General features: G+C 53.9%; 1 protein-coding gene across 6 annotated transcripts in view; it reads left to right on the plus strand.

Annotated features, from left to right (window-relative positions):
• Nucleotides 1-10,020, plus strand: part of SSUH2 (ssu-2 homolog) — a 34,109-nt gene extending 24,089 nt beyond the window's left edge. For 4 of the 6 annotated variants that reach the window (XM_080605453.1, XM_080605454.1, XM_080605455.1 and 1 more), the window contains 8 exons: nt 791-851; nt 1,145-1,269; nt 1,850-1,912; nt 2,806-2,891; nt 4,112-4,204; nt 5,179-5,284; nt 6,170-6,277; nt 7,976-10,020. In XM_080605453.1, the coding sequence (XP_080461579.1) occupies nt 791-851; nt 1,145-1,269; nt 1,850-1,912; nt 2,806-2,891; nt 4,112-4,204; nt 5,179-5,284; nt 6,170-6,277; nt 7,976-8,122 (789 nt within the window). In that variant the 3' untranslated portion in view covers nt 8,123-10,020. The remainder of the gene's footprint in view (nt 1-790; nt 852-1,144; nt 1,270-1,849; nt 1,913-2,805; nt 2,892-4,111; nt 4,205-5,178; nt 5,285-6,169; nt 6,278-7,975) is intronic. The other 2 variants (XM_080605450.1, XM_080605452.1) reach the window with 1 other exon arrangement.
• The last annotated feature ends 16,129 nt before the right edge of the window (nt 10,021-26,149 follow it).

The following is a 26,149-nucleotide window of genomic DNA, read 5'->3' on the forward strand; positions in this document are numbered from 1 at the left end:
CCACCTCTTCTGGGCATGGGGCAGTTTCCAACCACGTGGTGACTTTGGGCCACAAAGAATTGTCTGGTCATTTAATAAGAGTGCTTTCACCCTACTTTGAACGCAGTCATATACGTGCTTTCCAAGGAAAACCTACCCAGGAGCTGCCTGCAGGCTTTCCAGCTGAAAGGTCCATCTCCCTCCACAGCAAAGCATCGCCCTGGCAAAGCCCTGCAGACCTTTCACAGCTCAGCTTTGCAAAAGACGGCCGTTCCCTTAGCTAGATGGGAGGGCCGTGCTCCGCAGCTTGTTTCTTTGGATGCACACAAGCACAGAGTGAACTGCAGTGCCCTGCGTGCCCCCAGCTGTGAACGTGTCTTTGCAATATTTAATTCCACAGAAAACATGTGGACTTTGAGTCTCTATTGTCACTCCTCTCACTGGAAACATTTCTGGCAGATTTTGTGCTTGCTGCCCGTAACAGCTGGCCTTGGCTCGGCCTTGGCTCAGCCTTGGCTTGGGCGAGTCGCTGCCCCCAGGGCAGTGCCCAGCAAGCAGCACTTGGGTCCCTGTGCCACGGCTCCGTGCCTGGGCGGCTCTCTGGGGGAGTTGTGTGTTGTGTCCCCTCCCTGCTGGCGCTTTTGGGGTGTTAGAAGTGGGTAATGGATGAGCAGTGCGAAACGGGGCATTGGGAGTGCCCTTTGACAGGCACTTTGGGGCAGATGTTCTCCCACACTCGCTAGTCGTGGTTACAATCCCTACTTGGTACAAGGTGTCTCCGTGGCCTGTGTGTGATTTTTTTCTCTTCTAGTATCGACTGGAGACGTTCAGCGAATCGCGGTTAAGCGAGTGGGCATTTGAGCCCTTCACCAGTAAGTGACTGCCCTCCGTCTATCTGGAATAGCCCAAATGGGCAATGGTGTCCCCGGCCTGGGGCTGTGCCGTGGTGAAGGGAGGGCGCTCAGCACCTCGGGGTGCCCATGGCACGGACCCACAGAGGGATGGTCCTGGGATGGGGGTGGGGATGGGGATAGGAATGGGGCTGGAGATGGGAGTGGGGACAGGGATAAGGGGCGATGTTGGCCGGTCCCCAGCAGTGCCGGGAGCTGGCCAGCATCTGAACACTGCCTCCAGCCAGGCAGGTAAGATGCCGTCCCCTCTACAGAGCCCGGAGCATCCAGACCCCCTGGGGACGTCCCCCCAGACCTCTGGGACGTGGAGGTCGGGGTCCCCCCGCTCTTCCAGGGCCAGACACGGCGCTGCCGGGTGCCCCGCTCAGCGCTGGTCAGGGTGAGTCCTGCTCCTCGGGGCGCGGGGGGCACATCCCTGCCGCGGCACCCTCAGCTCCGCCTGGCGGTGGTGGGTGCCAGGCTTCGGTCCTCCGCTTCCCGTTTTTTTCCGCTTTAAATGCCTGGGAAAATAGTCAGAGATTCCTTCTTCCTGGTGTTTTCTTCTTCTAGAAGTTTGAGGACAAATTTTGCTTCGGCCTTTTCAAGAAACAACACTAGATGATTTTTCCACTTTTGTTAATTTTTTTCCCACATTAGCAGAACATTTTTTTCCATGACAGGTCCCATTTAGCTCTTGACAAGCTCTATAGTTGGTCAATTTATTTTACTTTTTAGTGAAACTATGAATAAAGAAAAAAATGACTTTCTTTTGCCAGCATTACGTGGACATTTGCCTTTGTTAAATAATTATTATTTATGACTCCTTTAGTGCTCTTACAGCACAACTTTATGGTATTGGGTTATGTCCCATTAAGACCAGAATGTTGTCACTGAATTTTGATGCAGGAGGAGCGCGTGTGCATAATACGAGATGTCTGAAACCTCGGCAGCTTTGTGCATGAGTAACTCTCTGATTTCAGGAGTGTCACAGATGCCACGGTCGTGGCCGATCGCAGTGCGGCATGTGCCACGGTGCGGGCCGGGTAAGGCGCTGTGACAGCTCCCACCAGGAGCTCTGCCTTTCTGTTCTGCTTCGCTTGGGTTTTGTTTGTGACTCGGCAACATGTGCTACCATTTTGCTGCGCTTATTCTGAGGCGGGGAGCCTGAGGGGCAGTGCTGCCTCGCTCCTGTTTGCTGCCCCCGGGGCTGGGGCTCCGTGCACCGTCCCGCCGGTGTCGCCAGGTCCCTGCGGAGATGCCGAGCGGGACCATCCGAACCCTGCCCAGCCACCGGAGAGGTCTCAGCCCGCTCTCCGTCCACAGCCTGCGTGTTGCAGTGGTGAGAGGGAAAGGAGGTTTTGCTTCTGCACTGTTGACATGAGCTCAGATCTCAGGCATGAAGTACGGCGAGTTGTTTGCTGCCTTCGGACATGCTCAGCTCTGTGTTCGGGGCTTCCAAACGGAAGGGAAGGCTGGACCCAGGGTGCAAGGGCAGCTGCAGACCTGGCCTCCTCTCTGTGCTTGTTCTGCTACACAGATATTTCCAAAGACAGCCCAAAGATGTATTATTGCACTAAAATTGCTGCTTAATTAATCAGATTAAATGCTAGTAAATAAAAGCGTACTGCTAACAACCTGACTAAATAACAGTGGAAAATTCCATCTGTAAGAAAAAAGGCATTTCAGCCTAGATCGTGTGTCCAATTTACATCGCTGGGTAATTTGACCGAAACAGCTAATTAATCCAGAGGCACACTATATGAGCTATTTCATACACTCTTTTCACTGCAAGGTACATACTTGGCTTAATGCATTTCTCCGCAAGCCCGAATTAGCGATTATTCCAATAACGCGCATAAAAGCTTTTTGTTGCTACGCCCGCCACGATTTCGTTCTGGCAGCCACCTCCTGTTGTAATGCCTCGGTGTGTTCGCAGGCGAGGTGCGTGACGTGCAGGGGGTCCCGGCGGAGGCTAAAGCAGCAGAAGAGGTGCCAGCTCTGCTCCGGCACGGGCCGCAGCAGGTAGGGGCTGCTGCGGGAGGCACCTCGTGGTACCACCCAGGCATGCGGAGATGTCTGCGCGCTTTGTTTGTTTTGCTGCCACGAGGATCACCTGAAAGGAAAGTCAATGCAGCAATAGCTCTATTCTCCAGGAAAAAAATGGTTAGAAAGAGCCCTTTTTCCCCTCTGACTTCCAAATGACTTTTTGTCTGAACACCTACTGTTCACTCTGTGTGTCCCACTCAGCATTCGGAAGCCTGGTTTGTATCCCAAACTCATGAGGTAACATCTTAAGCTTTTTGAAAATATTAATTTGTTGTCTCTCCGTTCTCCCAATTTTGTTACCGTTCTGTTACAAGGCTGTTGCATTTCCCAGCCTCTCTGGGATGCTGGAAAAAGCTCCGGCTTTTCCAGAGGGAGCAGGGTTTCTCAGAAGAAAGGCTCTGAGGACACTGGGGTGCAGCCCCCTGCTGCCCGCAGGCCCGGCAGGCTCAGGACAGCTGGCGGCGAGTGGTGCAGGTGCAGGGCAGGAGCCGGCACTCGGGAGAGCTCTCCGAAGGCTGTGGGTGCCAGCAGAAGACTTCTCACTGATTTTTGCAGGCTGTGCTTTAGGTCCCATTTCGGCAGCGCATCATTCCGGGTTTGGCAGGTTTTACAGCCAGAGAATTACCACCCTATTGTTTTTCCAAACATGAAATTTAACAGGCTTAAAAATGATCCTTAAGTGGCAAAAAAGAAGGTACTGTTCTGGAGCTGCTTTGTTTACGTGGCTCCATTAAGTTTAAAATAACAGAGATGGTATCGTGCATAATCGTGGCAGTCATTTTAAAGCATGAATCCACTGGGGCTAATGATGGCTGGAAGAGCCTTAATGAATCAGTCGCTAACTGCTGCTAATCCGCGTTGCACTGATGCCATCAAAATGCTCCGTGCAGCAGCGCAGCAGCGTATGCCTCCCGCGTCTGGCAGAGGCACAGGCAGCAGCGCCTTTGCAGTGACACTCCCTTCTTACCATCGTGTGGGGAAATCGTGCTTATCCTTAATTAGAGGTACGAATACATCCTGTGACGAGCTCCCCATTTACAGATAGCTGTGCGGCTGGTCTTCCCCCGCCCATGCGCTGCGTGCCTGGGCTGCAGCATAGGGAACTGCGGGGAGCCGCAGGCAGTGGTCTGGCGGTGCTCCGGGCACGTCCTGCACCAGCAGCCCCAGCCCTGCAGCCCCTGTCGTTGCCTCCAAAGGTGCAGTACCTGCTCCGGCCGGGGCAGCAAGACGTGCACAACATGCCAGGGAGAGAAAAAGCTCCGGCACTTCAGGCAGCTGGTGATAACCTGGTAAGCAGCACAGGTTCATGGCTGTTAATTTTATTTCTTATTTTCCCGCGAAGCTTTGAAGCTCAGCTTGCTTTGTAGGGGGAAGCTAAGACAAGATTTATTGGTGCTGGTCAGGCAGGAACGGGGGCTGAGAGGGCCAGGTTTAGCTTTTAATGGTGCTGGTCATTTCTCTCCATGGGTACCAAACTTGCACAATCCAGACCCGAAGCTCGGGCAGCCGAGGATGCCAGAGGTAATAGGGGGCAGTGGCTGAGCTCCTTTTTCTGGGGTTTTAGTGGTGGCACGGGGCTGATGGCTGTGTTGCAGCTCTGGTACTTCCCATTTGGTGCCAGAGATAGCAGATGGGGCTAAACAAATCTTAGCTTGAGAGGTTTGGTTGAAAGCCATACCTGCTGCTTTGGGTGCATCCTAAGCACTTTCCCATCTTTTTACAAAATGCCTCCAGTTACCCTGTGTGAAGACCTGTCTTTTCAGAGCACAGTATCCACCCGGCCATAGAGTGACTTGCACTTGGAAGCTGCCCCAGCCGTGCTCAGCGTGCTGGTGGGGCTCCTGCAGGGTGCAGGGCCCAGGGCAGGCTCCGCCAGGTGGGACGTCCAGCATCAGCCACCAGCCTTGGCCGTGTCCCACAGCCATAGACCAGAAAGGTTCGCTCTGATACGAGCCAGGGCTTTGGATGGGGAATACGTGACCTCTCCCAAAGTAAGGAGTTGATATGTTTGGAAGGCTAGGCAGGCTGATCACCATGAAGGGCTGATTTCAGGATTATTTATCCAAGCGTCACCCATGGTTGTTGCATATACAGGGTTATTAAGGAGCTAACGCAGGAGTGCACAAAGGCTGGGCAGAGATGGTTGTTGCCCTCAGAAATCAGGGAGCGCTCGAGCATTTCTCAGGCCCTCAGGAGTCGGGAGATGGGTCAGTGCCCTGCACACAACCTCTGATCACTCGTTGGCTTTCCCTCGCTCTTGCAGGAGGAACAATGTTTTTGAATTTGTTTCTGAGCATCACCCGAACTTCCCAGGGGAGCTGCTCAGCAAAGTCAGTGGCGAGAATATATTCAAAGATGAAAACCTGGTGGTGAGTGTGACTGCGGGGGGAGGCGATCCCTCCCCGTGTGCTGCGGGGACTGGGGGGCCCACAGGTAGTGCGGGGCATCCTTAGCTCCCTCCTGGGACCTGGCCTTGCTGGGTTTTCTGCCTGACAAAAGAGGACCCAGCCAGGCTGCAGCAGCCGGGCTCAACCCCCCCAGGGTACTTCGGGTGGGCACGGCCAGGCCGGCAGGAGCCCCTGCCCCGAGTCGTCCCCGGCCGCTCTCCAGCAGTAACAGGAGCCATCCAGCAGCATGTGCGTTCCTGGGGCTTTGAATAGTGCCCACTGCATGTTCTCCACTGCCCATGCAGCCTCCGTATACCTGCAAAAGCCTGGGCGAGTTATTTATTAGTTGGCTGGCAGGAACTGGTAGAAATTTCAGCCGTGTACCAGGAGCTGGAGCCAGGCGCCATCCAAGCACAGACTGCCTCTCTCCCGGGGAGCTGGTACTCAGTGTCAGGCATCTGTAGTGAACGCTTTGCATCTGGTGCTGCTGAGTCCCTTGGGCTTTAAATGATGCTTTAGCATCTGAGTCGTTCTTCAGTGAGTGTTTTAGATCTGAAGTCCTGTGAGTGCTAGTCTGTGGGGCTCTTACGCAGACGGCTATCACTCACGCCGTGCGAGAAGTAGCTGCATTCTTGACTAATTCTGCTTTTGCCCGTAAGCCAAATATTTCTTCTGTCCGCATAGTGGGGTAAACAGAGAGGCTTTAAAAAAAAAACCTCTCAGTCTTAACAGTGCTGTGCTCCTGGAAGAAGGTGACGGTGAGTCCCGTTGGGGCACCTTTCCAGTCCCCCAGTGCCTGCTTCCAGCCGGGTCTGTCAGCCCAGGAGCAGCAGCTTCCTGGCACGCCGTCGGGTTTATTTCTTGCAGGTGTACCCCATCGTCGACTTCCCTGAGCCCGCCATCTCCCGGGCCTCGCGGCGCGCCATCGCCGAGCACAGCGCGGCGTTTGCCAGCTCCTCCCGCATCCTGCGGCAGGTAAGGGGGGGCCGGGGCGGCACCGCGGGGAGCTCACGGGTCGTGCCAGGGGGTGCCGGCCCCTGAGGAGCAGTAACGGCGTGGTGCTGGGGTGCCATCCCCTCGGCGTCCCCCCCATCCCACAGGACACACCGTGAGGACGGTGCCCACCAGCCGGCCCTGGAAATTCAGCTAATTATTGTTCTGCTAATTATGGTCGGCCAGTGAGCGTGGCCAGACACAGTAGGATGTTGGGAGCTGTAACCGATTTCATTATTTATTTAGAGGTGACCTTTGGTGAATGAAAAAGAAATCATAATTACCAAGTGAAATACCCAGGAAATAATTTTACAAGAATATATTCAAAGATGTAGGCAGTTGTGGCTAGTATTTTCCTTTTTACCTTTTCAGAGCCCTGGCAAATGTTAGTTATTATCACTATTTATATTTAGAAGCTATTTTTGAATAAATGTTAGGATTCCACTCCATCTGATTCTTGCTAGAATGTGGCAATCGCTGTTGCTCCTATTATAAATGCAAATGCACAAGTTTAGCTAGAACACACTGTCTTTTCGCCCACAGGAAAAACAAGATTTCTTATTAAAATTGCAAGTAAATTGAAAGATCAAAATAAACTTAGGGGGAGATGGCATGATTTTCTATGTGGTCTGTCAAAGCCATCTCTCTGGCAAATTTCTGTCTTCCAACTAAATTCCAGCCTATAATTTCCAGTTCTCAGCATCAAAAGCAGTTTGTTCGTAGACTGCTGCACACCCAAAGCCTCCTCTAGCTGTACAGGAAAGCAGGTGCTGAAAACATCCCTCGGTGCCAAGTCCCCGGCACCACGTGGCATCTGTGTAGATCCGGGCTGCGTTCAGCCAGCGCTTCCCCACCGGTTAATTTTTCATCCCTTCCACTTGCTGTTGGCTGAAGTTCTGCTTAATAATCTGCATCTTTTGGAAAAAGGTGGGGGAAGGAAATATCTCCTCCTGCCTGGCTGGCGCTGTTCTGCTTTCCCCTGATGCTGGCCGTGAAGCGGTGCGGGGGTACGGTGGGGTCGGGCACGGCGCAGGGAAAATGTCCCCACGGGCAGGGACCACGCCAGGCTGCGAGGTGAAGGCAGGCTTCGTGCCTTCTGTCATCATTTGGTTTCATGGGGCTCCTTTATTTGCATTTTCTTTTAAACTCACCCAGAATCTGGTGGCATCGTTGCCCTCACCGGGATGTTTTCGCTGCCAGACCATCCCATGACTGCCGGCCCTGCCTCCAGCAGACAGGGGGGACTTTCCACCACAAAGCCCAGTGCGTGCTGGTGGCACGCAGGCTGCTGCCTGCCCAGGGCAAGGACGGGGGAATCGCCTCCACACGCAGCCCTCAAGGACACGAGGCAGGAGGATGCAGTAGCACACCAGGCGTGGAAATAAGGGCTTACGGGATTTAAGGAATTAGCTTAAAGAGCTATAAATGCAATAAAAGTGGTGCGATATGGGCCAAAACAAGCTGGTGCTACAGCTAGGGGAGCTTCTGGGACGGCTGCAGTGTTGGGCTCTTCTGTCTCCATGGCTTTTTGGTTCCCCTTTGCTAAGCAGCTGTGGTCACAGCCCTGAAAGGCTTGTGGCTAAAAGCTGGGGAGTTTGGGGCATATCAGCCCAAAGTGTGACACCACGCCAGCTCCAGACACTACATAGCTAACTGGGGCTTCTCCGTTTCTTTTCCTAGCGTCAAACCGTCGAGCGAATCCCCATCACAGAAGTGCACTACCAGTACTCGGGGAAGCCTTACCTCTATTACATCTACGGGCTCGAAAACAAGGTGTACGTGCTGGACTACCCCGAGAGGTGCTGCTGTGGCTGCACCATCGTGTGAGGGCCCTGGGGCTCGGCAGGGCCCTGCGGGCGCTTTCCTGGCGTGCAGCACAGGGCTGCGAGCTGCAGTGAGGCCCTGCTGCCCCCAAACTGCCGGCATCTCACAGCCCCGCCGGCCCCAGACCTCCCGCTGGGCGCAGGATCAGGCCTTTGGGTAGAGATTTCCCCGCTGGGTGCTTCCCTTCCTTGCTGTAATGCTGCATCATTAAAGCGATGCCTATTGACAGAGACGTTTTCAGTCCAGCCACGCCGTTTCTGTCGCCTTTCTTTCCCCGTTTTATTTATCAGATTTCCCGAGTTACTACATAATCCATAATGATGTATTTCAAAATCTATCCAATTATCAAATCTAACTTCAAAGGATTTCACTTTAAAATACCCACTAACATCACCTGGCGGGCAGTTCTGCTGATGTAGAAGTTGCTGTATGAGGATGAAGGGCTCTTGCAGCATGGGCTGTATGCAGGGCCTGTGGCGGCTGCCGGGGGCAGCACCCATGGGGGGCTCATCTGGTAATGCCATTGCCTCAAGTGCTTCTTTTTCTTTTTTAGTGCCCATCTTGCAATGTTTCTCTTACAGAAGCCTGCAGGAGAACTGCAGATCGCTCTGGGTTTAAGGCTAAATCCAGCACTTGTTTGCAGTGTAAAGCTGGAGAAGATAAAGCAAACAGACCCTTAAAAAGTTCAGGAATGTGCAAGGAAACAGAAAGACACCAACACTTACAGTTAAAAAGAAACTAAGCTACCCTCCTCTCCTCCTCCATGATTTTTTCATAGTTCTCGTGCTGTTTGGGGGCCTAGTGGAGGTTTTTTGTGTGGGTGGCATTGGCAGACCCCAACAGATTGCTGCATCAGATGGGGGTGTGCTGCCTGCACCCTGGCACTTTTGTTGTCTGTCACTGAGCTGACAGTTGAATTAGTACCTTATCACAGCAAATCAGCATGGGAAAAACACATTGAAGTTCTGGGAATCTTGTAAAAGATAAAGACCCACACTGTCAGCTTGAATGGGGACTGTGAGGGAGGAGAGGAATGCAAGGAAGACTGGGGACAGGCATTTAACAGCTGACAGATTTTAAAACAAGTGAGTTGAAAATTACTTTGTAAAAGAAGTGTTTTCTAATGCTGTTTCTAAAAGAAAAGAAAAGAAAAAAGTTGTTTCTGGTAATGTACAAACAGAGGGAATGAGTGGGTGAGGGGGAGAAGAGCTCTCCTGGTTTTGCCATGGGGGGAGAGACGTGGGCAGCAGCTGCAGCCACGCAAACAGTCGCCTGCTGTGGCCCCTGTGCAGGCGATGCTGCCCCGTGCCAGCCCCGTGCCAGCCCCGTGCCAGTGGTGCGATGCTGCCCCGCACTGTCCCCAGCCCTGGGGCTGCCCCGGGCGGCTCCGTGCCCCAGGCTGTGTGCGCAGGGGGGGTGCCAGCCCAGAGCTGGTGTCAGCCCCCCCTTGCAGACCCACTTTTACCAAGGGATTTTGCAAGCAGCAGCGCAATGCAGGCGTGCTCGGAGGAGCTGCGGGGACAGCAGTGCGTTTTAAAGCACACCTTTGGCTGTCTCCTTCTGCCTCACTGCAGTCACTCAGTTTTGCTTTGCTCCCCTGGGGTGGGAAGTGTTGGTAGGCTGCGTCGGGTAGGTTTTGAAAGGGAGCTTGAGCATACTGGCAGTACAACCGAGCACATGGCACTTTGTGTATTGCTCCCATTAACTGCAAATGGGACCTTGTGCTCGCGTAAAACAAGATACACGAAAGCACGGCAGATGCACCACATCTGCACGCCTCCCTCCAAGGGACTGCGCAGCGTTGGTATGGCTCTGCAGGGGCCTCCTCTGCTGCCGCTGATAGCTCTGCAGCAAAAGCAAACACAGGCACTAACAGCCTTGTTATTAAACCACACATTTAATAGGGTTTTGGTTCTTTTGTGTGTGTGTCTAACTCTGTACTGGCTCCTTACCCACGACAAGCCCAGGACAAGGGTGCCCGCAGCATCGCACATTGCCAAGGGCAGGAGGAGAGGCACGGTGTGCTGCCGGTGCCCAAGCTCCAAGGAAGGCAGCCCAACAGGGCAGAGACATTCGTGAGCACAGGACAAGGTGTGTCGTGTCCTGTTTGCTGCTTCTGCAAGCTAGCTGTCCTTCTAGATGCTGCGGAAAGATGCGTGCATGGGTGCTGTACTGTGATGCCCTCCAGTATGGACCTACCGCTTCCAGGGGCTTCCCGCTGTGTCTTTGGGCTCCCTGCAGCAATGTTGGGTAGGAATTAGTGCTGGAAGAGGCTTCAAGAGGACTAAATATACCACAAAAACGTGCCCCAGAAAAGGAAGAACAAGACCCAGACTGTTGTTAACAAAAGTTTGTTCAATCATTTCTTTAAAAATCAGCATGGATGTCAGGCCCTTTTTCAGCACACCCTTCATGTCAGAGCTTCAAGACTCAGCAGCACAAAGGGGCTGAGAGCTGGCTTCCCTACACAGCAGGGCAGGGTCCGCAGGCAAAGTTATTCCTGCCCATACATGTAGATTAATTTACACACATCTCTCTCTCTCCATATCATACATGTGCACTTTCTATTTCCATATATTTATGTGCTGGCTGCAACCTGGGTGTGCTGGCCCTGGGGCCAGCCATGCCGCAGGGCAGGGATGTGGGCTCGGGCGCTGGAGCATGACAAGGGAGCCACCAGGGCTGGGGTTTGTTTTGTTTTGCTTGAAGGGTTAAACTTGGGAGAGAGGTGAACTGGGCTGCCTCCTGCACCTCTGAGAGTCCATGCAGATTGCAGCTGGGCAACAAAACCTGCCGTGAGACCTAAACTGCTGCGACATCAGCATATAAGTGGATATTGCTTGGTGCACGCACAGAAGGTGAATTGTTAAGAAAAAGAGCAGCGAGCACATAAAGAACCAGGAACAGCTCCCACATGTCAGGCAGCAGGGGGCTGCCCGGGCTGGAGGGGCCCTGAGCGTGCACGCAGGTGGGACGGGACGGGGCAGCTCGCTCCAGCCTCGAGCTCCTGGGCTGGTGGTGGCTGGGCCCGCAGCGAAATGCAACCTGCAGCCACCCCACAGCCAGTCCTGTCCCTGCGGGCAGAGAGACCTGGGACCCTGCACTTTAGGGAGACCACACATCACCATTAAGGCAAAGTGGAAAAAAAAGGAGGGTGTTTTTCTTCTGACTCACAAAAAGAGATGGACCAGACAGTTTAGATAAACTTTAGAAGCAATCCAAATAGCCTAAATAATCATCAGGCCGGATTCCTTCTGGACTGAGCAGTTGCTAATGGTTGTTCAGAAACAAATACAAAACCCACTTGGTCCTCATGCAGTCATTCTTGAAGCACGAGATAAACTTCATCCTCTTTGCTGCTGCCAGGGTGGAAAAGGGCAAACCGTGGTCCCTTGAGGAGCCATGCTCTGATCCCACCACGATGGCCGGCGGGCAGAGGGACGGCTGCCCCGACATCCCCCGGCAGTGATTCCCCTGCTCCTGGCATGCAGGGCACTGCCAGGAGGAGAGGCAGAGATGCTCCGAGCAGTCCTCGCCGGGCCTTCAAGCACCCTGGTGTCTGCGAGATGCTCCGACCTGCCTGCATCCCCATGCCCAGGGAAAATGCTGCGGCCACTGATGTCTTACCTGGCCAAGAGAGGGGCTTGGAGTAGCAGCACTGGGCAGCCCCAGGCAGCCAGAGGCTGCTGGAGGCAGCGAGACCGTCAGCCCTTCCTGCGCCCTGAGAGTGTCCCCGGAGGGAGCATCCCCGGAGGGAGCATCCCACAGGGAGCAACCGCAGGGAGCATCCGCAGGGAGCATCCGCAGGGAGCATCCGCAGGGAGCATCCGCAGGCGAGGCCCACGTGGGAGTGCTGGCGGAGGACGGTCCCCGCTGTCCGGGGCTGTCCTGGTCCCTGCGGACAGCCTCGGGGCGTGAGCCTCCCCTGCACCCATCATGAAAGCTTGGCCATTCCTGGCGTTTTTTTTTAATAGAACTTCATCTATATTTAGATCAAAAATAAATAAATTCTTGGCTTGAGGACAGTTTTAATGCCTGATGAATTACCAGAACTTCTTTCACAGGAAACTATAAAATTCCTCGGGGCGAGAGCTTGCCTCTACCCGAGCTAAGGAAAACAGAGCTCCGTGCTGCCGCTCCGCCTGCCAGCCTGTGCTCAGATGTCTTCACTAGCAGAGAGGCCTGGCTGTTTCTGTTGTTAATAACCACGCTACCATGCTTGTTGTTAATGCCGCATGAGAACGAGGAAAGAAACTTGCACATAAGACTGAAAAACAACCCCAGCGGCCCCACGCAGGCCGGACCCCTGGCTCTGGCGGGGCAGCCTGTGTGAGAGGGGCAGCCCTGGGGAGCCTCGTCCCAGCCAGGGCTGCCAGGGCCTGCCACGAGCGAACCCCGAGGGCAGGGGAAGCGCTGGCTGCCCGCCGAGCTCGCCTCTGGCCCGCTGGCACCGCCAGGACGGGGCCGGCAGCAGTGCCGGGGGCAGGCAGCACCCACCCGTACGGCTCTGCCCCTTGGCATGAACCGGGCTTGGTTGAGTGTTGGCTGATTTCTACTCTCCAGCCAGAAAAAGTAACAGGAAAAACACCGTTTTACAGGGCCAGGGAAAGGCTGTTTATTCTAAAGATGCTCCCAGCGCCACGAGGGGTGGTACCGGTCCATATCCAGTCCCCTGTTACCTCCTTATGGGCTTGCTGCCCATGAACTTGTGCCATCTGCTCCTGCGCCTGCCAGCCCCGCGTGCCCCCCAGCCTCCCCTGGTAAGAAGGGCGCCGGCCCAGCAGAGCTGCACCTTTCCCTAAAGGCACGCTGTTTCACCTGCTGCAGCACGTCTCCGCCGTGGGCCCATCTGCAGTGCAAGGTGCAAACTCTGCCCGGTGAGGCCAGCCAAGGTTTCTTAGTGCTGCCCCCACCCCTGAGTCTTTGAAGTTTTATAAAAAAGCTCAACCTTTCGACCAAACAGCCGGTAAATTGTCCTAAATGCCATTTCATCCAACAAATACAAAGACTTGGCCACAGCAGCTGCCCTTTAGACTCGTGCTCCCGTGATCTTGGTGACAGAGCAGTGCAAAGCTGCCAAAGGCAGCAGGGCCGGGGTCCTCCACCGAAGGCTGCCGGCTCCCTCCCGCTCCCTGGCGCCTGCCCAGGCCCCCCCGGTCCCCCAGGACCACCACTGCTGCCCGCTCCGGGCCGGCCTCTGTCCCCTGCCTGCGGGTGAGGGGCTGCGTGCTGCTCCCCCCCCCCGGGCACCCGTCAGCTTCCTCCCTGAGTTTTTGCTTCCAGCACCTTGAAATCACCGTTTCTTCTATCTGCTAGAGCAGCTCACTGCTTTAAGTTGAAAAGCCAAAAGCATACTGCAGAAACTCTTCGAAAAAACAGTATTTTCCCAGAAAAATATTATCGCCACTGCATTGATCTGTCCATCTATCTTAGCACAGAAATTCTTCACATACTGACCTCCTGACACAGCTCGTTTTTGTGGAGAAAACTGCCCCGAATTAGGCTGTTTTTTCTCTCTTCTTTCCGGATCCTGGAGGCTTTTTTTTTTTTTTTTTTCTTTTTCCAGCAGCCTGAGGCTGTGTGGGGCTCTCAACATGGTAATATCATATCTGTGTTTTGCTCTCACTAATCATCAGTCCAGCTCCCATTTTAGGACATATTTTCACTAAAATGCTGCCTTATTTGGCTTTTTCCTTTTGCCGATTCCGGTTACATCACCCGCCAAGCAGTCGATTCAAATAAATATTGCCCCAGCTCATCACTGCCCAGCACCGCAGACGGGCTGCGTGGGGGGGGCGCGGGGCCAGCCCGCGGGCAGTGTCCCCATGGCAGGGACAGGGACGGTGACAGCCGAGCGGTGTCCCCTTGGTGTCCCCCCAGCCCTCCAGGCCTTCCTGCAGAAACGTTCCTGGTGCCCAGGCCGAGGAAGCGGGCGGCAGGGCAGGGGGACAGGAGGACAGGAGGACAGGAGGACAGGAGGACAGGAGGACAGGAGGACAGGAGGACAGGAGGACAGGAGGGCTGCTTCCTGCTGTGCAGCCAGGCCTCTTCTGCCCTTGCAGTAACAATGAGCCAGTTTCACAGCTTGCACAAGGTTTTTGTTCTGAATCCTTCTCCCCTCAAACCATTATTTCCCAACGAACCCCATTGTGCCGTCAGACACAGGGGCCTTTTCCAGCCGTGTCGGAAGATGACGCCGAGGTTTCCCCACTGCTGTCCCTTGCCCTGCTCCGGCTGGGGACAGGCGGCTCTGGTCCCTGCTCCCAGCCGTGCCGGGAGCTCACGGCCCGACTCTATAAATCTCCTTTTGGCTGAAACCCCACTACAAAAAATCTGTGCCAAGAGCTAATTGGAAATAAAAAGAAGAATAATTCTGAAAAATCAGCTGAAGAGGGATATTTCTGGGTTAGGGGTATTTCCCGATTACATAAACCCAAACAAAATGAAACTCGCATATTAATGACTTCTAAGAGATAAACCCATGTATTTTGCAACACTGGAGAATGAATCTGACTCATTTTGTTACAAGAAGCGGCTTTGCCAGCTCATGCTGCTGGTATATCCAGCAACCAAGAGGCCGAGGACCGGGAGGCGCGCTGCCACCAGCCCTGCGTGGCCACCAGCCCAAGGTGGCACTTGGTGCCCATCGCTCGTGGAGGGTCCATCACGCCCGCCCCAGGAAACCCTATTTTGTACTGGTGATGGCTCAGGGAGGCAGCCCAGGTGGAAAGAGAAAAACCTGGGCCCTGGGCCAGCTTTGGGGCAGGAGGCAGGGGCTGCCGCCAGCAAGGGGATGCATGCAGAGCCAAGAGGAACCCGCGGCCCCTGGGAGAAGGCAGCGCCCAGGGGTCCCAGCCAGGGGAGCAGCAGGGAAGGTGGAGCACATTTTTCCAGTGGAAGCTGCTCTGTTTATAATGAGAAACTAGAGACTGGAAAAACATCGCGGAATCCATATTTGAGGCAATATTCATGGAACGGCAGCAAAAACTTGTGGCAATCCCTTTGGCAGCTCCGTGGGGGTTAGAGTTCCCTTGACTTCTCGCGTCTATTTTTACCACGGAGCGGCTCAGATGGTGAAGACATCAGCCAGCCGTGCTCGCCCTGGTGCATGGGAACAAGGAAATACCTCTCCCCCGCACCCAGAAGGGAAGGAAGAAGGCCCTTAGAAGTGAATACAAGGATCCACCCGGCGATCAGCCCTGCAGGCACACGCCTTCACGCTTGCTCCCTGCCACCTGAGGCCATGTCCGGAGTCACTGCGAGAGGCAGCACAAGACCCAGGTCAGGGCAGTGCCTGCACAAAGGAGCTGGCTCTAGAATAAAGAGGCTACGGGAGGGCAATGCAGCTCACCCAGGGTGTTGGTTTGGAGGATGTGCTGAAGACACTCAGCATCCACTTGTGCCTAAGTGGCCGCACGCCGCCAGCAGCAGCGCTCCCGTTGCACCCCGGCAGCTGGCCGCTGCACCGTGTTCCTCTAGGAGCGGTTGGATCAGGGCGCCGGACACGGCTCTCTATTTATGAAACAAATACCTAGAGCCCTTCTGCTTTGCTTTGCAGTTCAAGCCCTTGTAGCAAAATATTAGTTTTAGGCTTGCAGCTGACGCAGGGCTCTGGCTGTCGGAGCCTGCCTTATCGGCGGCTCGGTGCCTGCGGGCAGACACGGGCAGCATCCCCAGGGCCGCAGTAAACCACAAAGCTTTCCTCGTCGCACCTGCTAAGCGAGACGGGAGCAGCAGTAAGACCAAATATTTTGCAAGGAAAATACTAATTAGACACATTCTGTAACCAACTGAAGTGCAGCATTTTCAGGCCTCCTTTCTTTTCTATTTTTTTTTTCCCTTCTCTTCTCTTTCCTCCTGGCCATGCTGCTCTGCTTCCCAGGACAGATGACATGTTTATTGGCTGAGCTCCCAGCTACATGAGCTGTAGCTGGGAGCTCGCACAGCCTTATCAGTGTCAAAGCACAGAATAGAAGAGAAGCAATTTTATCGTTTGCTCTCTGCTATTTTTCTTCCTTCAGGGCTGCCCTTGCAATAGAAAAGCAACTAGTAATAGGGCAACATCTAGAAAGAGGTTTTGTGACTGTCGCGGCGCTCCTTGCTCTCCTAGGCAAGCCGATGGCCCTAGCTCCCTGTGCAGCTCCTGGGTTCAGAATTACCACAAGGTCATTGCAGGGCTTGCTATCCTATAGGAGTGGGTTTTTAAGAACCAGAGGTTACATTAATTGGTTCAGGCACTAGGAACATATGAAATGAATTGAATTTCATTTGGGGATTAATAAGGAAAATCTAGGGAGGCTCCAGGACAAATTTGAGAAAATATGATAGCTGGAGTTAACCGAAGTGTTTCAACCGCATTCTTTTTTTCTTAACTATTTGAAATTTGTTTTCTCAGAATCAGAGCTGTGATCTGGGCTCACACACATTGATTATATTTGATACTTCAAAACTAAATGGAATTTTGCTTTCAAATGCAGTTAAATGCTGTCCAAAGATATGCAGATCATTTTCAGCTTTTTTTTTTTTTTATTTTTATTTTTACAGGAGTTTTCTATTCCTTCCCTGCTTGTCCATTTTTCTGCTGGCTTTTCCCCAAAGCCGTTCTGGGAAACAAACAGAAGGAAGTGCAGAAAAGCAAAGCAAGACCCACTTTTGTGGCCGCTGCTCTCAGCGGTGGCTGGGGAGTCCCACACAGCTCTGCACGCCCCGCACAGCCCTCCTGCACCCTGCACACCCCGGCTGAGGCGCTTCTGTCTGGGCAGAGAAATTCCTGGTTCCAAATTCATCGCCCAGTAACGGGGTCCAGATGCCCGGGGCAGGCAGGAGCAGCTGTGATTCACCTGCAGCGCGGTGGTGCTGGGATGCTTGGTGCGAGCGCCTGCACGGCCTCTCTGCAACCTGGCCCCTGCAAGCCTTCGAGTAGCAGAGGACCCCCAGGCGGTGCTGGCCCTGATGTGGCTCGGGGCTGTGCTGGCCTCTCCCGGTGCCTTCGTTTTTCCCCTGCCCCAGCTCTCCCATCGCAGCTCCTACAAAGAGCGGAGCAATTGCAGTCACATTTCACCTCTACTTTCAGGTGTGGCTTGTACACCTGCTCACAATAGCAGGGAAAGGTTTATGAGCTGTATGAAATAAAAATATGTATTTTATTATAAGCCACTTGAAGGAAAATCTCCTTTCTGCATTAAAACAAACAGTACAAAGAAAATATTGGGGTTGTTTTCATCCTCAGAAGCACACGGTGCAAAAGCACTCCTATAAAATCACGGCAAAACGAGGAGCTGGCCTCTGCAGCGGGACTCGGTGGGTTTCCAAGTCTGTTCTTTGTAGTAAATCATAAAAAGAAATCCCTTCATCACTAGTACAGACATTTGCTCAGCAGACATTAAAAAATGCAGTTGAAATTGAAAATGCCGAAATCCATCTGAAAGTTAGCCTGAGCCCTGGGACTGCTGTTAGCAGCTGCTCGGTCACGGGTCGGTTTGTCCTGAAAAGTGCAAGAGCAGCAACTGCACCCAGCCGTGCTCGAGCCCAGCTTGGAGATAAATTGCATGAAATAATTGGATATAATGAAACCTAGAGTAAGCTGGAGCCAGCTGATGGTACCCGTAAACTCACCAGCAGTCTTCAGCGCTGCGCAGCCGTGCTGCATGTGCTACAAACACCTGCACAAAGCTGGTGTAGGACACAAGGTGCTGGGAGCAAACACGGGGTGTGGAGAGCAGCGCTGGATGCAGGTGCAACCACGGCCTCTGGAGAAGGGCAAGGCCTCTGGTGAGATCTTCCAGAGTTGACATTTTGCATGAGGGACAGGGCAAAAGGCAGACGCGGCCCTGGTGGCTTCCCGTGACACCCGCTGCGACAACCACGGTGGCAAAGCCACCTCCCAGGGGACGGGGCCGTGGAGCCGGCCGGGGCAGCCCTGGCACAGCTGGAGCTCTCTGCCTCTCAGGAAGAAGCTGCAGTTCTCAGTAAAAGCCATTCGCATCTGTCTCGAGTGGATTTGTGCTGAAAGCAGCCAGAATGACAAGACACTGAAAACCCGACGCTCCGCTGGAGGACCGATGGTGCCGCACGCACGCTGCAGCCCCGCTTCCCGCTGGCTGGGAGCGGGCTCGGAGCAAGCTGGGGTCCTGCAGGGTGCACGAAGAGGATCTAATATGGAGAGGCTTGCTGCCTGAGGCCATTTTCAGCCCCTTGAAATGTATTTTATCAGAGGCCCAGAGCAATGCAATTGCTTCCTGTTACAACAAAATGCATCTGGTTTGAGTTTTCCGATTTATCCCCTTGATCCCTGCCATGAGGGGCTGATGCTTTGCCAGCCTATTGTTTCCCAGTTGGAAACAGATGGTATGGGCTAAAAGTCTGATGGAGTTCAAAACCAGTCCAAAGCACTAAATGCCAACCTGCTGGCGGGGGCATTTTTGGGATCAGCCGCTGCCACCGGAGCGCCCTGGCCCCAGGCCGGTGGCTGCACCGTGCACCTGGGCACAAGGTGCCGGACAGACGGACACGGGGACGGCAGGACTGGTCCCTGCGCCGCCTCTGGGCCCACGGTGTGCAGGGCTCGCTCCTCACTCCTCTGCCAGGGGATAAGCAGATGAATGCTTGCTTCCGTGGCAGCCTTCCCGTACCTTTTTGATGACTAAGACACCATAAAGAGCAGCTACTTCAGGGAGGACACATTTCTCCCGACACCGCATTTTCATCAGAATCATCTGAAACTTAGCTGTTGAGTATTGCAGGAGCTTCTGGCACTTCGAAATTTATCCTGAAAAAGGAATGAAAACATTTTTACCCCAGGCAACAACATTTGTAGGAAAGTCCTTGAATAATCCTGGCTTTCTTTTAGTGAAAAGTCCGGGGGCAAATTTTCTGGTGCTGTAAGTAAACACCCTTCCTCGAATCCGCCGTGCTGTGCCATGGGAGGTGTTGCCTGCAGCCCCATCTCTGGCAGCCTGGGCTCTGCAGCAGCCCGGCTCCCTCAGGCAGGCCCTCAGTCTCCAAAACTTGATGCCAGTCCCAGCCGGGTGTCCAGGTTTTTCCCTGCTGCTGCGAATGCCTACACCCATGAAGAATCTAAACAACGATTTCAATCGAAGGATGCTTTCATGCTCGTTCAAAGACGTAAGTCACCTGAGGGACTACTGACTGAGGTGTGATGACCAGAAATCTGATGCAAAACCTCAACACTGTGCCTTGCCGAAGTGCTTAAAGCCAGACAAAAAGAAACCAAACAGAATCACATACAGTGAAAGAAAGGTTTGCTCTCGAGGGTTTAAGAGCAGGTACAGCCTCAGATAGATGAGATATATTCAAACTACCCATAGAGTATGAAAGATAAAAGGGTCGGGTTGATAGAAGTAAAACATGACAAACAATTTGGGCCATTGGGGTATTCAAGCTGCACCCTCCTGATGAGAAAAAGTAAACACCAGGATTCAATTTGCCTAAACTTTTGTCCTTTTTTTGGGGAAAAAAAAAACACGTCTTAAAGCATAGGATATTTGTAACTTTTTCAGCTTGTTTGTACTGAAAAATGGAAGGGCTCTTCTGCTGGCTGCCGCCCGGAGCCTGCACATGCTGGCGTGCCCAGGAGCAGCTCCTGCCTCTGGCCTCGGGGCCACCGCGCTCCCAGCTGCGCGTTAGAGCCCTGCTCTGCAGGCAGCACGAACATACCTGGCATTTTACTTCTGTGCATAGCTGCTCCTGGAGCCCCAGGCTAAAATCTGCAGTGGTTGCAGACAACTCTACATGGGAGACCTCAGGATGACAGCGGGCTTGTGACCGCACCATCACCACCAGGCCCTTTCCTGCTGCCGCACCGCTCGTGGCCGGATCCTGCACTCACAGAGGTGTTTTACAAACGTAACAGCTGGACGCAGAAGATGACATTCTTCGTGCTGATATGTCAAGGCAACACCTCCACATCCTTTGGGCAAGGTTAATATTTGGACAGTGTTAATACATAAGCAGCACTTCTTAGCTGAGACTCCTGCCCCGTGCTCCGGTCCTTGCCAACCTGCGCGGCTCTGCCTGGATTCCTGCTCGCCCCGTACGCGGCACCGGGCCGGGGCCTGACACGGGCACGCGGCTCTCAAACAAAACACACAGTAATGTCTGTGGGAGTCACGCCTGAGTAGTAACCGCAGGAACAAGGCACCATTGTGGGCTGTGGAGAAAAACAATTAATCCGATCAGCCAAAATATTCAGAGAGCACCTCTGCAAGCACCCTTTTCCTCTCTCAGAAATAAAGAATGCTTCTAAGGCTGCTCGGAGCTGTGCTCTGAATATTCATGGCGTGCTACTGGTCCTGAGGCACCGCTTGTTTGCATTAAGGATAAGGAAGGCCACAAACTATTAACCTCTGCAATTCAGCCTTCACTTCTCACATTAGAACGCTATGGAAAAAATCCAGTGGCAGTCATGGCATATCAGTCCCAACAAGTGCCTGGTGAAAAGGGGCTGAACTCGGGTTCTGCTGAGCCCTTTTGGTTCGGGCAGAGCCCCGGGACAGTTCTGTTCCCCCTGGGCTCTGCCCCCCCATGCCCCCCGGCTCTCCCGCTGCCTTTGCCGGGCAGTGCTCCCTCCTGTCACCACGTGCAGCCGCTTCTCTGGGGCTGGCGACCAGCGCGGGCTGTTGTGTGTGGGTCATTACGTGAGGGATGTGGCATTACGGAGGGTGGTGCTGCAGAGATCGTGCTGCTGGAAGCAGGACGTTCCTCCCCAGAGTGAAAAACAAACCTGCAATTCGACCGTTGCTTCAAAGACGGAAAACTTCATCCCCCAAACAACGCAGATCTGCTGGAATTGCATGTACTGTGTCAGGTGGAAATACAGGGAGTTATTCGGAAAAAGCACATTTTCTAGGACAAAACGGAGGGAGCCGAGGAGCACCCCCACCGCCCGACCCCAGGCTCCCCGGCAGCCTTTGGGTGCAGCCGGGCAGGGCTGTGGGCTGCAGGGCTCTGCCCGGCCCGTGCCTGCCTGCTCGGGGGCACCGTGCCCGGCCTCGCCGCGCTCCCAACGCCCTCCCTGGGTTTTTGCTCCTGGCGCTCGCCGGGAGATGCGGTTTGGCAGCACGGGGCGTGGAGACACCCTGGAAAAAGCAGCGCAGGGACAGCGCGGCGCTGTGCCGGCCGTGCCCGCTCGCACAACAGCCCTCTGTGCTCCGCGGTGCGGCACGGAGGGAGCGCAGGCAAATTAGAGGCTGGGGAACAAAACGTTTCATTTTGGTCTGCGGCCGTGCATGTGCGAGGGCAGCAGGAAGTGCGTGTAGGGCTTTGGTTTGCCTCCCCCCTCAAAGGGAAGATACAGCTCCAGGATCACACCCCTTTAGGGCCATGCAGACACCTTATGTGATCTGCACACAACCTGTCTCTGTTAATTTTTATGACCTATTAGCAGATTAGTTAATTAACGGCTACTTGAATTTAGAGCTTCCTGGAGGAGGCAATTGCTCAGTCCCTGCACCATCACCAGAAAAGAAAAATCGCTACAGGTTTTCCTTGGGTGTGAAAAATGACCTTTCCCGTCTGAGTGAAGTCAGCGCTGCGACACCAAAGGCTGGAGCCCCGCCGCAGAACAGCTTTCCCGTCCCGGTTCTCTGAAAGGGCTGCTTTTCCAGCCTTGTCAATCCGAGGAAATTTATTTAGGCAGTCTCAAGGGAAGGCCTTGGCAAAGCATTAATAGGTTTCTGTTACAAAGGAGACCTTTATTCACTGCTCTTTAAGTTGGCCTAGGTTTTGTTAGGCTATTTAAGTTCATGCACAAAGAAAACGTCTGTCTCTGACAGTCTCAGTGCTTCAGCTCTCGGTGCAGGGCTCCAGAGGAATCTGCTGAGCCACCCGTGAGCCGCCCGGTTCGTCAGCACCGCAGCCAGGCGCCGTGCCCTCACACCCTGCACCCACGTAACGCCACGGCAGTGGCCGCATGCACCGGAGCGCAGGGAGCAGCCTGCTCCGAGCCCCACGTCCTCAGGGCAGCCAAGGGTCTGATCCTGCAGCGGGCTCCTGGCCTAGCCGAGAGGCACAGATGTGAAGCACCAAGGTGATTTCCTGGGGCAAATTCCTAGCAAAGGCAGCAGGAAAGCAATGGGAGAATTAGAGCTGGCACCAGGGAAATATTTCAGCGCTTTGCCCAACTTTAAAAAAATCTGATTGAAAATAATGTGTCCGACCGACACAGCATTGTGCCCGCAGCCAGGTGGGTACAGGCAGCATGGCGCTGTCCTCCCTGCTGGAAACAAAACACAGCCTTGGGCCAGAAAGCAGGGGGGGACTTGCCACAGCACTCCCCAGGGCTCGGTCGGGGACCTGTCTGCAGGACAGCTCCCAACTGGAAGCCACCTGAACCAGTACGAGTGGTTACCCGAATGCTAAACGTCGTCATTTGCTTAGGAGGTGCTCTGCTTCCCAGGTGGGCAGAAACCGTTTCTCTGCAGCTTCATTTTGTTAGCAGTGCAGCGCAGCACAGCACGTGGCTGTCTCAAGTCCCAAATCCAGCACTGCTGCAGGGCGTGAGGCAGGGGGGAGCAGCGCCGGGAGGTAAGCACGGGGCCACAGCATCTGCAGGCGCCTGTGCAGCAGCCCTCGAAGTGAGGAACAACCCGTAACAACCTGACTGTGGAGAGATTTACTTTTCTGGTGATTTGGCTGAAGAAGTTGAGTTAAAAAGTAAATAAATGCTCAAATTAGATTTATATAGGCATAATTAACCTCACTTTTTATCGAATAACACATACCCATATGAGCTTTATTTAGCTTGACGAAAGCAGCAGCTGCTGCAAGGCTCTGGAAGAGCTTTTCCACTCAAACACACGAACACTTCATGAATACTTGTTTTTGCACCTCTAAATTTCTCCTCTCTGGGGCTTTTAAGCAAGTTTTATTGTAGTGTTTATATAGCCACCTCAGCCTGCCTTTGGTTTATGTTTTTCTCACCTGAAGCCACTGAATTTTGAGTGTTTTTAGATATAGGCATCTGAAATTACATTCTTCTAAGAATTGATTGCAATAGTAAAACTCAAAGGTTCTGTTTCAGGCAATTGTCTTGCAACCAAGTATCTGACTTTTATTGAGTTATAACAGAGATCAACAAGTTTTCTATGGCTGTCTGCTACCACCAAGGTAAATAACAAGACCCCCACCAATTCCAACAAATCGGGACCTAGTCAACTCGCTGGAAAAATACCCAAGTAACCACAATTCTTCCTGGAATACATTGCAGAGGAGAACGCTATATAGCTTTTCTGGCCTAGAACGAGATGAAATGCAGCCCTAGCACCATCAATCAAAATGTCACCTCTCAAGCCAGGGCAAACCAGCCTCTTTCAGGATAAGAACCAAAACCCTGCAGAGCAGAGCTCCTGTTATGTGCTGAACCATGCCTGGCAGAGAAGGATCACCAGCCGTGATTTCTGCACGACCCCAGGAGCACAGCGGGTGCAGAGCTGGCCCCCAGCCCACGCTTCGTCCCTGCCCGGCAGCCCCCAGCGCTCACCCTTTCACCACCCATTTGCTCCTGATGACAGAGGTTTCCCTTCATGGGTTCAGGGCCCGTAAATAAATCACAGGGCCCAGGTGTTTTCCACAGAGCTCAGAGGGAAATTGTTAAATAGCTCCAGAGCTCCCTGCCCCGTGTGTCTGGTTGGGGGGGCCTGTGCAGAGCCGTGGTGAGAGCGAGGCTTGCTGCAGGACTCCAGCCACGAGAAGGGCACGCTCACCAGCCGTCTTGTCAGATAAGATGGAAAAGCCCGTCCTTAGCTCAGCTTCTCTGCCCTTGCCGAAGGCAGCTTGTTTGGCTAAAAGCAGAACAGGAAAAATAGAAAAGTGATGTATTATTCGCTTACACTCCCCAAATGACCACAGAAACCTACGCTTTTGATTGATACGGACACAGCCAGGGTTAAATGCTGTGCTCCCGCCCAGAGGCTTGGTTTTGGGCACGCTGATGCCAGAGACACCAGGGGCAGCTGGGCAGCGGGCGTCCTGCCAGCGAAACCCCGCCGAGTCATGCACAGGCAGCCCCGTCTCCTTCCCAAATATTAAAAAAAAATAAAAAAATGGGGTACCACAAATAAGACAGCCCTGCAAATATTTGTAGGTTCAGAGCAGTTAAGCTGTGAAAAACTCAGCGTGCAGAAGCTGCTGATGTGTGGTTTGTGGCTTCTCGCCCAGCCCGCGGGGATTTTCTCACCCTGCTGGCACTGGGAGGAGAGCTGGGAGCTGGGGCAGGGGCAGGGGAGGGCAGGGCATGGAGCCCCGCGGCCTCGCACTGCCTCTGCACAGCAGTGATGAGAGTACTGTTGGAGTGGTTCCTCCCTGGGACCATCTCGAGGAGATGCTGCAGGTAACTGTGCTCACTGCATGATTCGCCCCAAGTAACAGCACCAGGCAGCGAGTGAGCTTCATGCCCACAGAAACATTCAAACACCAGCAGGACCATACCGGGTACATGACATTGTCAGGAAGACTCGCAGCAATCCCTTCTCTTCTGGCAGTCAGCTCCTGGCCGTCACACGTGTGCAGGCATTTCTGCCCCAAAGTGCAATTTTACATTAATTGCGTTTCTCCCCAGCCTCCCGACCCAGGCTCTCTGCTGTTTCAGGCTCTGCCTTCATTCTGTTGTGTCCCATTTCACCACCGCCTCGCGGCGTGCTCCGGCCCGGACGTGGCGGAGCAGCAGCACCCGGCCTTCCTCCCGCCCTCCCTCTTCCTCGCCCCGCTGCAGGCCGGCAGCGGGCACCACGCTCCCCGTGCCCCCGGGGTAACGTCACCACCCCACGGGCAGGAAGGGACCCGAAGCAGGACATCAGAGGCTTTCATACTGAGAAACAATTTATTTAATAAAGTTTTAGAAACGTTTTCACGGTTAGGAACATAGGGACAGAAGCAGTAGGCACAGACGCAGAGGCTGGGAATGCCTTTCTGACCAAAGCCACTCTGAAAGTCACCCCCAAGCAGCATCCTGGGCACGGAGAAAGGAACAGGTACCTTACGTTGTTCGTGCTCCCAGGTGCCCGCCCGCAGCCAGACGAGATGCTTTTCCTGAGCTCAGCGTGGCACAACCGCGGCTCGGCCTCCTGCTGTCCCACAGGCCCTGGAGACGCCCGTTCCCGCTGACGTGGTCCGAGCATCCTGGGGGTGCCCGAGGTCGCCTGCCCACCCCTGCTGCCTGCTTCTTCCTTGCTTCTTATTTCACCTGTCTGTCCGATGAGAAGAGACTCACCCGTTTGTTCAGAACCGCGGTGCTGCTGGCAGTGCAGCGCGCTGAGACCTCTGAAGGGCACCTGGCACCTGGTGCTAGCACCCAGCACTGCTGCTGAGGCGCAGGCACATCAGGCCTCAGCAAGACGCAGCCAAGCTCCGTAAGCACAGGGGCTCGCTTACAGCACCCTCCGTCAGAGACTTGCTGCAGGCCGGGCAGGAAATAACGTTAAATAACATTAACTGCCCGGCGGTTTGGTGCACTACGCGGTGACATTTTCAGCTGGCGTCTCAAGGCATCCTGTGCCTGCTGACTGCCACACAGGCAGCCAACACCGCACAGCGTTCTTGATAGAGGAGCTTTTATTTGAAACAAAGGACTGGGAACAGCTGTGGTACAAGATACATTTCAACAGTCACACAGCACAGGCTGCCCACAGGCGATTCCCGTCACACAAAGTAACCCTGTGAGACACCTCCACTTCTATTAATTTTGGAAAGATCCTCTGTATGTTGCTCGCCGGTGACTCCCGGTTAGACAGAGCAGCAAACCCACACAAATGTAACTTTCTTGGTAGCTGGAGCTCGTGACACACAGAAGGCGCTGCAGCAGCCTCCTTCGTTCCAGGCGATAAACCCCAGCGGAACAAGGCAGCGTCTTCGCTTGGGGTGAACGTCTTCTCATGCTTACACCGAATTTCAATTTTAATATCGAAACTAAAGACTCACATATGGCTTGAGCTGTTAGATGCATTAATTTCACGCTTTTGCTCCTGACACTTGAGAGGCACAGGATTTTGTTAAGCTGTTTAAGTGCAGTACATT

The sequence above is a fragment of the Anser brachyrhynchus genome, assembly GCF_964034855.1.
Source record: "Anser brachyrhynchus genome assembly, chromosome: 10".
Lineage (NCBI taxonomy): Eukaryota > Metazoa > Chordata > Aves > Anseriformes > Anatidae > Anser > Anser brachyrhynchus.